General features: G+C 41.8%; 1 protein-coding gene across 5 annotated transcripts in view; it reads right to left on the bottom strand.

The window, feature by feature from the left end:
- The window catches only part of SFSWAP (splicing factor SWAP), a 628330-nt gene that overhangs the window by 106711 nt on the left and 507850 nt on the right, over nt 1–13769 (bottom strand). For 3 of the 5 annotated variants that reach the window (XM_085632760.1, XM_085632762.1, XM_085632764.1), the window contains exon 15: nt 4622–4757. In XM_085632760.1, the coding sequence (XP_085488886.1) occupies nt 4622–4757 (136 nt within the window). The remainder of the gene's footprint in view (nt 1–4621; nt 4758–13769) is intronic. The other 2 variants (XM_085632761.1, XM_085632763.1) reach the window with 1 other exon arrangement.

Here is a 13769-nt window from a genome sequence, read left to right as displayed (position 1 = left end):
CCCATTCAATTGAATGTACTATACCTGCAATGTGTTGCAATCTGCTTTCTTAAACCTGTAATCAAAACCAGTACAGTTATACTGCAATTCTGAACTGTGTTCAAACAAGACAATCACTACTGCAAAGTATTTATAGGCTTACCTGTATCAGGCTTGCTTGGTTCTAAAAATAAAACAGTATATTTTTTTTATACAAAACAATTGGCCTTGAGTTCAGTTCTTCAGTGTGTGAGACCATTTGCGGACCGAGTGTGTACATCAAATGCTTTACACTGTCCTCTGATACTGCCTTACTGCTCGACCAAGCTACCACTTTAGAGAGTAAGGTTCTATCTAACTTTAACCTCTGACAAACCTCTGGAGACTCTTGGACTCTATACACTCTGTACCTCACTTTGGTGCAGTATATATAGAGCCAGTTTCTTACATGTACTACTTCTCCACTCGAGGCGTTATCACTCTTGCAGTGGCTGGTTCAAGAAAGGCCTACTTCCCCTGGTATAGAATGGTAGTGAGCATGGGCAAGTGAAGTTTGGCCTTTTGTGAGGGCATCCGGGTTTCCAATAGGAAGCATACCTCCCCTTGCTCATTTAACTTCAGATGAGGATGTATAGGGACAAGTCGTTGAGTGGCGAAGTTCAAGGGATAGCTTTCTATCCCTTCCTTGGGGGACTTGGAGTCGAGGTCCTGCCATGTGTTCTCGAACTGGCTTTGGTCCTCGTACATCACTGCTCTTGTTGCTTCTTATGTGGCTGCCTTTGCTGGGGCCTTCAAGCCTAACTGGCTGTCGTCTACCTCGGTGGTTGCGGAGGGTCTTGTCGGAATGCGAAATTACTTTAAAGAGTCGATCTCCTTTCTTTGAAGCAGAGCCGCCATTTCGACCTTAAGCCTTAGTTTTTTTGCTCGACCTGGAACGCACTTTGTTCTGCTTCACCCGTAAGTGGAGCTCTATTTTTAGGTGTTGAAGGTTCTCCCGGCCTCGATTCTTTGCCCTTCTCTCTCGCTCCTTCTTGAGCAAATGGTTGCGTCAAAGGTCTTGTCGACGATTTGCCCCCATCGGTGTCCTTTGGTTGGGACCCATGTGGTTATCTTTGCTTGTGCCAACCTTTAGTCATCAGGTGTTTTGATGCTGAGGCTGACTTCGAGCAATTGGTGTATAAGGCATTAAGGTCCATGCCTTTGTGCGGTTTGTTTACCTTTTGGCGTTTCTTCTCAGCATCCTTTGGCATTTTCCCTGACATTTGTCTTTTTGGCGCCAGTTGAGTCCTCCTCATCATCAGACTCTCCTCCTCGCGCCAGTTCGGCGACCCCAACGTTCTTCTCATCATCGCACGATAAGCTGATATATTTCAGATATTCCTGCGTCTTCTGAGTGCTAGCCATGGTGTAGCGTTCAAGTCTCTGTCGTACTGGAGTGTCTTGGGAAAGAACGCGGCACAGGCCTTGCAATCCTAGTCTTTGCGGTCCTTCAGCAGGCAAAGGTTGCAGACCTCATGGGCGTCACTTTTGGCAAATTTGTGGTGACAGGGCAGAAGATATTTTCCATGACCCTTTACTGTCTCTCCCCTCTTCATTCTCTGGCCATGTGGAAGTTACCGGCAGGGTACCTCGTCGGGGTCGAGAAGGCTTTACTTCACCTTTACGCAGATCTTGTGATCTTTTGAGTTCTTTGTGGATTTCTCAACTTGTGTTCTCTTACTATGATTCTTCTGAGCTCTTCTGCTGTGCTTCCACATCCAACAACTGAAAAAAGAATCATAAAATGGCAAGCATGCACAGGAAATTCCAGGGAGCCATCTGATATCACACAGGGGATGGACTTACCAACAAATGGTGGTCGACGACATTAATAAAACACACAAGATCAAGGACAATCCTGGACCCAACCACTAGATGGCGGAATAATGCACTGCATGTGAATCCAGAAAGGGATTCATGCTGTAAAACCATAACTACAAAGTGGTGACTGCACAGTGTATGTGTGTATATATGGCTCTGGGGTGGGAGCTCTTTCTTCCCAGCCATTGAGATAAACAATAACAATGTCTCACACATTTATCTAGGAGGTTCCAGTGCGAGCCTATGTGCATATATTCTGTATGTTTGTATGCTATGTTCTGTAGACCACAGTGATGCACATCTATTAGTTTTGGAATCAGAATGGTATTAAGCTCTCTGCACAGTGTAGTGCAGATCCTTAATATCCAGACACTGTGCAATGAATTTCGAAGGCTCTGTGAGTACAAGCTGCTGCTACGTATTCTGCTCTGGAGTGGGACGATTTATTCAGAGGATGCAAGAGCATGGCATCACGCTCGACATGGTTCATGACTATGTTGATGCTATGCAGGGTTTCTTCATCTTCATCTCCACCAGCACATTTCAGCACATTAGTGTCAAGCTAAATGCTCACTCACTGAGCATAGGTGAATTTATTACAAATAATGGCAGCAGGATCAATTAAGTCACTAACAGGCTAGAAAACATATCTTTACATGCAATCCAGCATTCTTAGAGAGAGGTTACGATTCGTGAAAGGATCACTTCCAAGCAGTGAAATGAGGCGCTTCTGCAGTGGTACAATGGGCGGCACTGAAGCGAAGGGCTTATGAATGCCCAGATTCAAGGAAGACCCCATTAGTCAAGTGCTGGGAATGGAAACGATCCAAAGCTGCACATGATCGCTTTCAGAAATTGTGAGCGGAGGGCATCTCTAGCAAAGCTGAACAACCACTCTGCAACTCTCCAACACAGAACTCATTCTGTCATTTTCTTAAAAAGAAAAAAGTGAACTAAATAAAATTCAAACTGCCAGAGTTGCAACTGATGCAAAACAAATGAACCTTTAGAGGAGGTTCACTTTATGCAATGCCTTAAGACGTACGTTTTTCCAATCCATCCTAAGGAGCTTTGAGAGGAAGCACAATCTTCTCTAGGGCCCGAGCTTGCAGATAGGATAATTCAAAGAAAGGTTTTCGTGAGTGACGTCTTCTTTAAAAAGCCAGATTGTTAAGCACAGTTTAAAATGCACTAAACAAGCTTTACCCTTCAAGTTTGGGATTCTTTGAGCACCGTATTAACTGAATGTACCCATCACATCTTCCGTTAGGCTTTTTTTTAGCCTAATATATTGCCAAAATAAAATTCTTTATAAATCAACCTGACAGCCCTGAAGGCAACACCAACCACAAGGGTCCCTTCTGTAAATGGTTTAACCAACCACAGGGCAAACTATGGCACTGCTAAGTCGTATGTGTCAGACTACCAATCAATCAACCAACAAGAGGAACATGACCAAACACCTCCATGTTGGCAGACCTCTAAACTGTGCACTAGGCAGCAGACGAATTGAGGCAACATGGTAGCGCTCTGCAAAACGTATTTAATATTAGTTGATATTACACCGATAGGTGCAGAAACATCACAATAAAAGTTACTTCTGCAATCGAATAGCACCAATGTAGACTCTGAAATAGAATAGCACCAAGGAAGACAAAACAAGGCATCAAAGCACCGCCGTACTCAACAGATAAAAACCTCATCCAGGCTACCATTTTGATATTAGTCCTGGTCTTACATTAGTTAAGTTTCTAGATGAGATTAACAACACCGGTAGACACTATTAGATTTTTAATGTTAAGATCTGCACAAATGAAAACTCAAGCGATACGTTAGCAATAGTGATGAGATGAGAACTGCAGTCAATGGTAACTCTTTATTAAAAATAAAATAAAAAAATAACCTATAGCAAACATGGGTTAACAAAGAAATACTGCTATTGTTATAAACATTATGTGAGGGCAAGCTAAAAACTTGGCAAGTTTGGGTGCAGAACACATTTTTCACTTTGACCCTTACAGTGTAGGGCACAAAGTCAGTCAATAGACTAGTCTTCCAGTCTCACCAGAAATGAATAAAGGGCATGCAGGTGTCCTGAAGGGAAAAGGATGTTAGCAAGGAGAGCCTGATTGACTCAGTGCCTTATAAACAAAATAATGTTCTCTGGATGAACATTGCATGGATCAGAAAGAAAGATTCATGTCTACATACATACATAGGAGACCTTTAAGCAGAGTACACTGACACTGAAAATAAGACCATTTACAGAATGAGCGATCGGATGGAAAAGGACTATCGAGTGGCTAAAGTAATACAGAGATGTTTTTAGAAAACTAATGGAGATAGCACACTATTGCACAATATCACGCAAAGTAAACTGGTTAAGGGCCCTTCTCTATGGCTACAACCAAACAAACCTTTAAAAGACGTGAATGTTAAATTAAACTTTGAGGTTTTTGGTGTGCATGCCACATTACGACACTCTTATTCGAGTAACAACTTATTTTTGTGTGGTCTCATCCCAAAGGCTTACAAGTTCAGTTCATTTTTCCTTTGTTATCAATATTGGGGAAGAAACAAGTTTTTATGAATGATTATTTACAATGTATTAGGTTTATTACAATTACCGAACTGAGCTAAAACAAGAATAGGGTAATTTAGGCACCCATTAATTTATGATACCAGCCTGTGCTAAAATTGCTTGGGTTGAACAGAGATTTAAACTTATGAATAAAACTGAGAAGCAACCTGGAGAAGCCGCAATGAGTTCCAAAAGCACATACCTGGAGTGCTTCCGGCTGATTCCTGGGTTGTTACTGTTGCGATACGCACTTGGGACATTGCGCTCCTTCTCCTCCCGCCTGTCCCGCTTTTCGGGAGTGTGACCATGTCTTTTAGGTGGAGACCTTGAACGGGACCTAAACAGAGGACAAAGTGGCAAGAGTTCAAGGATCTGTAAGTCGGATCAGAAAATGCTGGGCACTAGGAACTTCTTGTGCCAGTAAGGCATGCCCCATACATTACACTCAGATGTTCGCATGGTTTTAACCACAATGCAGTACTGCGAAGGCCACTATATTCAAAGAAATATAAAGCCCTTTAGGGCAAGCAAGACTACAATCTGGCACATTCAGCTGTACGCTTATGTAGTTATCCAATGCAAGGGTTTACATATCAGTAACAAAATATCTTGGATTTTTTTTTATTGCCTTCACAAAAGTAATTATTTTTTCAAGAACCATGAAAATGCGAACTTCTGGTTGTTATAGCTAAATTACTAATTAACAGTTACTCTTTTAAACTGAACAGCAAAGCTAACACTATGAATGAAAATAACTCCCACAATGTCATGCCTCGGCTACACTAATATTCTCTCATGGCCTTCTTTATCAGATTACTGCATTGTATACCTAACACCCCAAACAGACTACTTTTGAGCATGCATCCAAATGAAAACCTACAGCTGCCATCCAAACCATTCATTGGTTAACACAGTAACTTGCTAAATTCATATTGTCTCGAACAACCCCATACAACATCTTATAACTACATAACTGTGCCCTGTACACGCTGTCCATCACAACGCCATTACACAGCCCACTAGTCTTCCAACCTCCCTGCCCAATTTAATATCAGAGTGCTAAATTACATCATGGCAAAAACCTGAAACTCTGACCACAACATCATAGAAAATTGCACCATGGCACAACACAATGCTCGGGCATCACCAAAGGACCACAATCAAATTGCAACACATAGTGCTAGACTACACTCCATGACATTACACACCTCACAAAACTCCACATCAGACCACACAACATCTCACAAAGTTTCTTTACAGATCCGTGAGGAGCACACTATCACGTCACATCATAATACACTACACAAACTCCTAGATTACTTTACCGCATCTTGCCACTCTATAGCAGACCTCAGCACACACAACCTTAAATCTCCACATAAGCAGCTCTCTGCATCACACCACACAAGCTCAAACTACCACAATAACACCTGGCACTAAAGCACTTCTTCAAATCCAAGCAAAACAGAAAAAAAACTCGTTGCTGCATTGCAATTTCACTGCACCAAAGCACTGTGTCAAGTCTCACCACAAAACAACTAAAGGCATCTACACACAATACAACCCACAACAACAATTGCTAGCCCATCACTTTTCAAAGTTATGGGGAAGGGGCTTAGGCCAGGAGGAGGGATGTGACGTAGGCCAGGAGGGGGATGTGACGTTGGTGGTAGCGTCGGAGCCGCCGAGAGTACAATGGCGACGGCTCAGCATCACGTCATTCTGGCTGGACAAATTAATCTCCCTGTGTCTATAAAGAATGATTGTGAAGTTATTAATGCAACTGGCGCTCATGTCATTAAGGGTCAGTGTCCATTGAGGTACTGAGAACCGTGTAAAGAAAGCCCGTTACTAACTTAAATTAGACAAGTGTGAAAGGTTCAGAAGCAACTTATAGTAATTTATGTGTAGTAATGAACATTCAAAGGAAGCAGTGGTAACGTGTCGGCATATTAAGAAGGCCCTTTATTTTGATATTGGGCTAAGGTACTCCCTGAATAAAAGGTCATATGGAGGAGCTAGAACTCACGAAGAAATCCGACCTGATGACGTTTTCAACACCAAACACTTAGAAAATGTGCACCACTTATTTCCCCCTTTACACAGAGCTATTTCTTGCTCTAATATAAACCAACATGAGATACAAAAGCTTCCAAGGTAATACCCCTACTTTCAAAAACACAATAAACCTAAAATACTGACAAAATGTAACAAACATACTGTCACGATGTATCATGGGAGGGAGAGAGTGCGTAGACTGACAGGCTTACATCATCACGTGCCGTCGCTAGACACGGGCGTCGGTATCCGCTTCGGTCGTGAATCAGCAAGAACCTGTTTGTGAACCGAGGACCGGGCAGCCAAGAGGACACAAAGGGAAGTAAAAGAGACGCAAATAATTCAGCATAGACCTGGTGAGTCGAGGGAGAGCGGAGTTAGAGCTGAGCCAAGGGTGGGCCCTGGGCCAAAGAGCTCAAGCCGAGCCTTCAAAAAATATTGGGCATGTAAATCATGCCACAATCATGTCAGAATATAAGATGCCTTAAAAATTCAACAAGCATTGGCCGCACGGCAGTAAAAGTAACGCCGCGCGGCCATAATAGCGAAAGTGATCGCGATCACTCTGAAAGCGAAAGTGATCGCGATGACGTGCTAAAGCACGCTAGGGATGCGCGCGCAGCAGCGGGGGAGGGGCGGATATGGTGCTGAAGGCTGGCGCAGGATTTATACAAAATAATGGGGTAACCCTGTGTCCCTCAGAACCTGGGTATATGTATTATATGGATACAATGGTTCTGTCGGGGAATTACAATTGCTTTGGGATGTTCCCAATATAAATGCATTACATGCAACATGTATCCATGATTTAGGAAAAGGAATGACAACACCCAAGCAATACTTTTGAATCGATATTTTTAAGAAAGAATAATGAATAATTAGGGCTACATAAATACAATTGACAGAAATGTGAAGACGAAGTGACATGTAAAGGTTAATACAAACGATACACTTAATACACTTAATATAACAAACACGATTGGGTAGAAGTAATTTTTGATGATTGAGTCCATATGCTTGATCACATACGCATCCTGTTCATGTATGAATTGGTTTTGGAACTGAGACGTTGTGTGGACTCATAGTGTACGTCGACGTTTCGACCCTATGTTAGGCGCAGGAAAGGCAGATGGCTGGGCGAGAAGGGAGGGGGTATGCGGGGAGCAGCTGTGCGCGTGCACGCCATCGTGAACTCAAGCTTGTAGCCAGCACAAAAATGTGGGTAGCACTTTCAAAATCCACCTACTAAATGTCTCGCCAGACCAGCGCATGCGCTGGGTCAGGCGAGACCTAAAAAGTGGATCACTTAAACTTGTGTTCATTGAAAGTATGTGCCAATCTGCAATTTAGGTTTTTAAGGATTCGGATGAACAGTCTAGAGGATCAAGTTACTTACCTTTAATAAAGCAGTTTCTGGTGGATACCCTAACCACAGATTCCTCAACTTTTAATTCCTGTGCGCGAGACAGGAGCTGTAACTTTTGCAACAATTACTCCTCTGTGTCATTATGGGGCGCCATCAGACTCTGCAGCAACATTGCCATACCTCCAGAAGTGACAGCTCAGTGCCCTATATAGGCACCACTACTGTATGCTAACTTCAATTAAAAAACAAAGCATTCCACTGGCCTGAGATGTGGAACGTCCGTGACAAATGGCAAACAATCTTACGACAAATGGCAAACAATCTTACGTGAAACTTTACTAACACTTAAAAGGCCACTCCATAGAATGGGGAGTGAGGCACAGCAACCAGAAAGATTGTTAATGCAGATAATTGACTTCTTCTGATGGATACCCCTAACTGCAGATTCCTCACATTATGAATCAATAAAAAAAACAGTACCTCAAAAGAGGTGGAGGGTTTGGGGAGTGGAATTCACAAATGAACCTCTTGCAGACAAAATAGCCCTCCAAATGGACCCGAGAGTCCAGGCAGCAATGCTTGGTAAAGGTGTGGCCATATGCCCATTCTGCCTTCTGGAAGATGTCTAGCACTGGATCACCCCTGACCTAGTCCACAGTGGCTGCCTTATCTCTGGTAGAATTAATCCAAAGGTAGTCATGAGGATCGTTTCGGCCTAGGCATAGCACATCTTTATAAAAAGAGTAATCCATCTGCATAAGGTGCTTTTCTACACAGCCCTTTTCTTTTTACAACCAGAGAACCCAACAAAAAGTTAGACATTTAGTGGGTGCTCCTTATCTTGATTGATGTAAAAGCTAAGGGCGCGTATGGGTGAACTTGTGAAGACACTCATCTTCAGGAGGATGTGGCATGGAGAAGAAAGTGGGAAGGATGATGACTTGCCCAACATGAAAAGGTGCCATCACGTTCAGAAGGAAGGATGCTAGAGTCCAGAGCACCAACTTTTATGGAAACAAGGTGGTATATGGTGGTTGCACTGAGGGGTAACTCCTCCTGTCTGAACTTGTCTTTGAATCTGAATTGGTTCATGAACTTTGTGTTAGACTTACCAAACACCAGCAATCTCGATAGGCCGGGGCATGGAGGAGTGGCAATGGACCCATCACTTACAGTGGGACAGTTTCTTGTGCTCGCCAAAGTACAACTTCAGCTTCCTCTCCCCGATATTCTTCAAATGCATGAATTCGATTCATGCTCTGATCCAAAGCACCGAGGATAGAAATCATGCGAGTCCGTAACAGACATCTGATCATTTGCTGTTTATTATCACTGTCGAGTGCGGGAAGGGAAGGGAGCCATATCTCACGAGTGGCGAAGCTTTGAGTGGGATCGCCACCCCCTCAACAATGGTACTAAACAGATTATACTCCAACCATTTACACATATGCTATAGCCCCCCGATATTGTTTCAGGTCAACTTGTTCAAACAAAAGGGATTTAATCAGGGTGCAGGGGGCTATATTAGTGCAGTACGAGGCAGTGCCACTAGCAGAAAAGTTCCTTCCCCACCTCAAGTATTTGTTACTTGCAGTCTGTGAGGCAGTAAAAAATCATTTTTCTAATGTCAAGTCTGTAGTACTGTGGAAAAAAACTAATTTGTCCTTTGCACTTTAGTACTGTGTGAATATGCATTAGTACAGTTGCTCTAGAAAACACCTGCTAGCCCACATTTATTTTCCTTACTGTTGTGTAAATATAAATATTAAACAGTCTGTGAAAGCAACTGCCTAGTTATGGTTCGTGCCAAGTTTCAACTGAAAAGTCGATTTTAGGTCAGCTGTAATTGTCCTGTAAGCCTTGAATTTTCCAAAAATTCTTATTAATCTATCTATCTAGTTGCCACTGGATAGTTAGTTAGGAACGTGTTTCCATAGGAAATGTGTAGAGATACCTAGTGCTGATGTCACAGGTTGGTCACCTGGCTACGAGTAGAATGTAAATGAGAGAGGGTTCTAGTGGGGAGCGGTTATTACAAGGAAGATAGAGTTGTTGGAGCTGTATTTGCTGGGATGCTGTGATATGAATAAATCTACACAAAATACAAGAAACCTTTGAAGGCTCTTCTTTTCATGGCGACGAGTGGTCTGCGCAAGGAAGCAGAAACAGCATCCCATCCTTGGATTAACAAAAGAAGATTAAGGCATATGAACAAAGAAGACAAAAGTATTACAGTAAACAAGATAAAAGTATTAGAGCAAAGAAGATAAAGGCATTAGAGCACGACAAAGGCAAGAAAACTTAACACTCTGTGAGTACTCTATTTTTCAAAGACTGTGAGATTGAATGACTATAAGCGCTTTAGGGTATGCTGGGAAAAGGATAGAAATTCTTGGAGTGTGCTGGATGACTTTAAGATTCAAAAGTGAGGCGGTCAAGGGTAGGATCTATATTACAGACTTTGGGTCAGACCTCTTGGGATGGAGACACCAAAAAGATTTGAATATTGTCATTGACCCTAATGCCAAAGAACCTGTTATGGTCCTAGAAAAAGCAAATGTACAAGATATATCTGACAATGAGAGACTATTTGATAAATATCCTAATGTGTTTTCTTCCAAATTAGGATTATTAAAGGGATTTTCACACAAGATCATCTTAAAAGACAATGCAAAGGCTGTTGTCCACAAAGTAAGGAATGTACCCAACTTAATGCTAGAACCTTTACGCCAAGAAATTGACAATTTATTGAATCAAGGAATTATTGAGCCAATAGAGGCCTCTGAATGGTTGGCTCCAATTGTAATCGCGCCAAAGGATGGTAAAAAAATTCGCCTTTGTATTGACTTGCGCGATCTAAACAAGAACATTTGGGTTGATAGAGAACCTCTACCTAATATATCTGAGATGCTATCAACTATGGGGAAGGGACAAGTTTTTAGTGTTTTAGAAATGTCGGCAGCATACCATCAAATTAGTTTGCATGAAGGATCTAGACATTTGACTTCGTTTGCCACGCCTTTAGGTGCATTTAGATACAAAAGGATGCCGTTTGGACTAGCATCGGCTTCGGCTGTTTTTCAGAGGGCAATGAAGAGTATTTTTGGGGACATGAGGAAGGTCTGGTGCTTTCAAGATGACATCTTGATTGCTGGGGAAGATCATTCTGATCATGATAGGATATTTGAAGAGGTGATGAGGAGACTTGAGAAATATAATTTGACCATAAAAAAAGAGAAGTGTCAGTTGAGAAAGAATGTAGTTGACTATTTGGGGCACGAAGTAAGTGCAAAAGGCATAAAACCAAAGAAAAACATTGTTAAGGCTGTGACTTTAGCACCGGAACCAAAGAGTAAAGATGAACTAAGATCTTTCTTAGGACTTGCGGAGTATTGTTCAAAATATGTAAGTAATTTTGCAGAGACTGTTGAGGCCTTAAGGGAAATTATGAAGAAGGGTGTCCCGTTTGAGTGGTCAGAGAAGTGCAAAACAAGCTTTGAACTTATAAAAAGGAAAGTTTCTGAGGCACCCACATTAGGACGGTTCGAGGTTGGTGGGAGAACGATTTTAACCACAGATGCTAGTGGTGTTGGCATTGGTGCAGTGTTGTCGCAAATAATTAGAGGCGAGGAAAAAATTGTTGGGTTTGCGAGTAGGAGATTGCAAGGTGCGGAAAGGTCATATTCTGTAATAGAGAGGGAAGCCTTAGCGTGTTGCTGGGCTATGTGCCACTTTAAATTTTATTTATGGGGTCTTCCATTCAAAGTCCGAACTGACCATAAGCCCTTACTGTACATTTTTAAAGGGGGAAAAGGATTAGAAGGAAGTGTAACACCAAGGATTTCTAGATGGTTACTATCTGTTATGGAATTTAATTATGATGTGGAATATGTCAAGGGGGAGAGAAATTTGGTTGCAGACTGTTTGTCGAGAATGCCTTTGGAGGAAAATTCTGAGGAGGTGTGTGGTGATATAAATGGGGATATCTGTAGTAATGTAGGGGTGTGTGCTTTGTTGTCTGAAGATTGGGAGAAAGCAATGAAGAATGATTCAGTGTTAGAAAAGGTGAAGACAAGAATTGTTAGGGGTTGGCATTTGGATGATTGCAAGGACCCTGATTTGACAGAGTTTTTCAAAGTTAAAGAAGAATTAAGTCTTGGTGGTGATAACATTATGAGAAGGTGGCAGATCGTACCTCCGAAAGAAGTAAGGAAGCAGATTTTGGAAATAATTCATGAGGGTCACCCAGGTCAAGGAATGTCTAAAAGAAGGATTAGAGAATCATTCTGGTGGCCGGGAATTGATAGCGATGTCGAGGCTTTAGTAAAAGATTGTCAGTTTTGCCAGAATAGTGACAAATCGAAAATTGTACGTCAACCTCCTCTAGAATGTACCAAGTTTCCAACAAAACCTTGGGAGAAACTGTCCATGGATTTCATTGGTCCGGTTAGTAAATTAGGAATGAGGGATAGGTTTATCCTAGTCCTAGTAGATTATCATTCCAAATGGTTTACGGTTCAAAGTATGGGGGAAATCAGTACGGACAATGTCATAAGGTTTCTTGAGAAGGTTTTCCTGGAAGAGGGATTACCAGGGAGTATTGTGACTGACAATGGAGTGCAGTTCACATCAAGAGAGATGGTGTACTATTTAAATAAGTTGGGAATTGTGCATGAGAGAGTGGCTTTATTCAGACCACAAGCGAATGGTTTAGTGGAAAGAACTAACCGAATAATTATGGATAACAGTTATCACTGGCTAATGGATTATCGTGGAAAGAAGAATTGAGAAAGATGGTGTGGATGCACAGAATTACTCCCCATTCTGGTACAGGAGTAGCTCCTTTTGTGTCGCTTAAAGGAAGGGAGCCTGGGAAGAAAGAGTGTCCTGTATGGTTATGTAGGAAGGAAAAAATATGGGTTGACCGTGAGGAAATATCAAAAAAAGTGCAAGGGAATCAAGAAAAAATGAAAAGGATATATGATTTCAGGAAGGGTGTAAAACGAGTGTGTGTCCAAAGAGGAGATTGGGTAGTAGTGCGGAAAAATGAGTGGGTCCGAAAAGGAGAAAGCAAATATCTTGGGCCTTTTCAAGTCAAAAGTGTGAGATCCAATGTTGTCGACTTAGAAGATGGTACAACTTGGAGTTTAGGAAATATTTGTAAAGTGTGTCAACCATAAACATGCTTGTAATTGTAATGTATTTTGGATGTGTAAATAGGAATTTTAGTAAGGAATTTAAGTAATGTATTGTGTGCAACCTTAGATAGAATTCTGTAGACAAATGTTGTATATAATCATTGCATATATATATATATGTTTCAATATTTGTTGCAAAAAAGGGAGATATGTAGAGATACCTAGTGCTGATGTCACAGGTTGGTCACCTGGCTACGAGTAGAATGTAAATGAGAGAGGGTTCTAGTGGGGAGCGGTTATTACAAGGAAGATAGAGTTGTTGGAGCTGTATTTGCTGGGATGCTGTGATATGAATAAATCTACACAAAATACAAGAAACCTTTGAAGGCTCTTCTTTTCAAAATGCTTTTTTGTGTTGCTAAAAACTTTGGCACCGTTTAACGATTTTCCATGAAACTTTCCAAAAAAGTACCTCTTTTTGACTTATTTGTACATGGAAAGTTTTGGTGGTGGGATCAGTCAAGCGGGCCGAGAAAAGGGGGTCCCTACATGTTTTACACGTTCATTTTTCCACAGGAACTTTAGACACACCTACGGCCCAAACCACTGAACTGATTCACTTAAAATTTGGCAGAAAGCTAGATACTGGTCCAGAAAGAGTGCTTATCATGATTTGGTGTAAATGCGTTCAGTAGTTTTTGAGCAATTAATGCTCAAAAACTTACATTTTACACTGTGGAGTGGAGGATACGTGGGACTGACGGTTCTCCTGCGGAGATCTGATTGG

This window comes from Triturus cristatus, chromosome 11 (assembly GCF_964204655.1).
Source record: "Triturus cristatus chromosome 11, aTriCri1.1, whole genome shotgun sequence".
NCBI classification, from domain to species: domain Eukaryota; kingdom Metazoa; phylum Chordata; class Amphibia; order Caudata; family Salamandridae; genus Triturus; species Triturus cristatus.
Note: the sequence above shows the minus strand (reverse complement) of the source record. Positions and strands in the feature narration are given on the sequence as shown.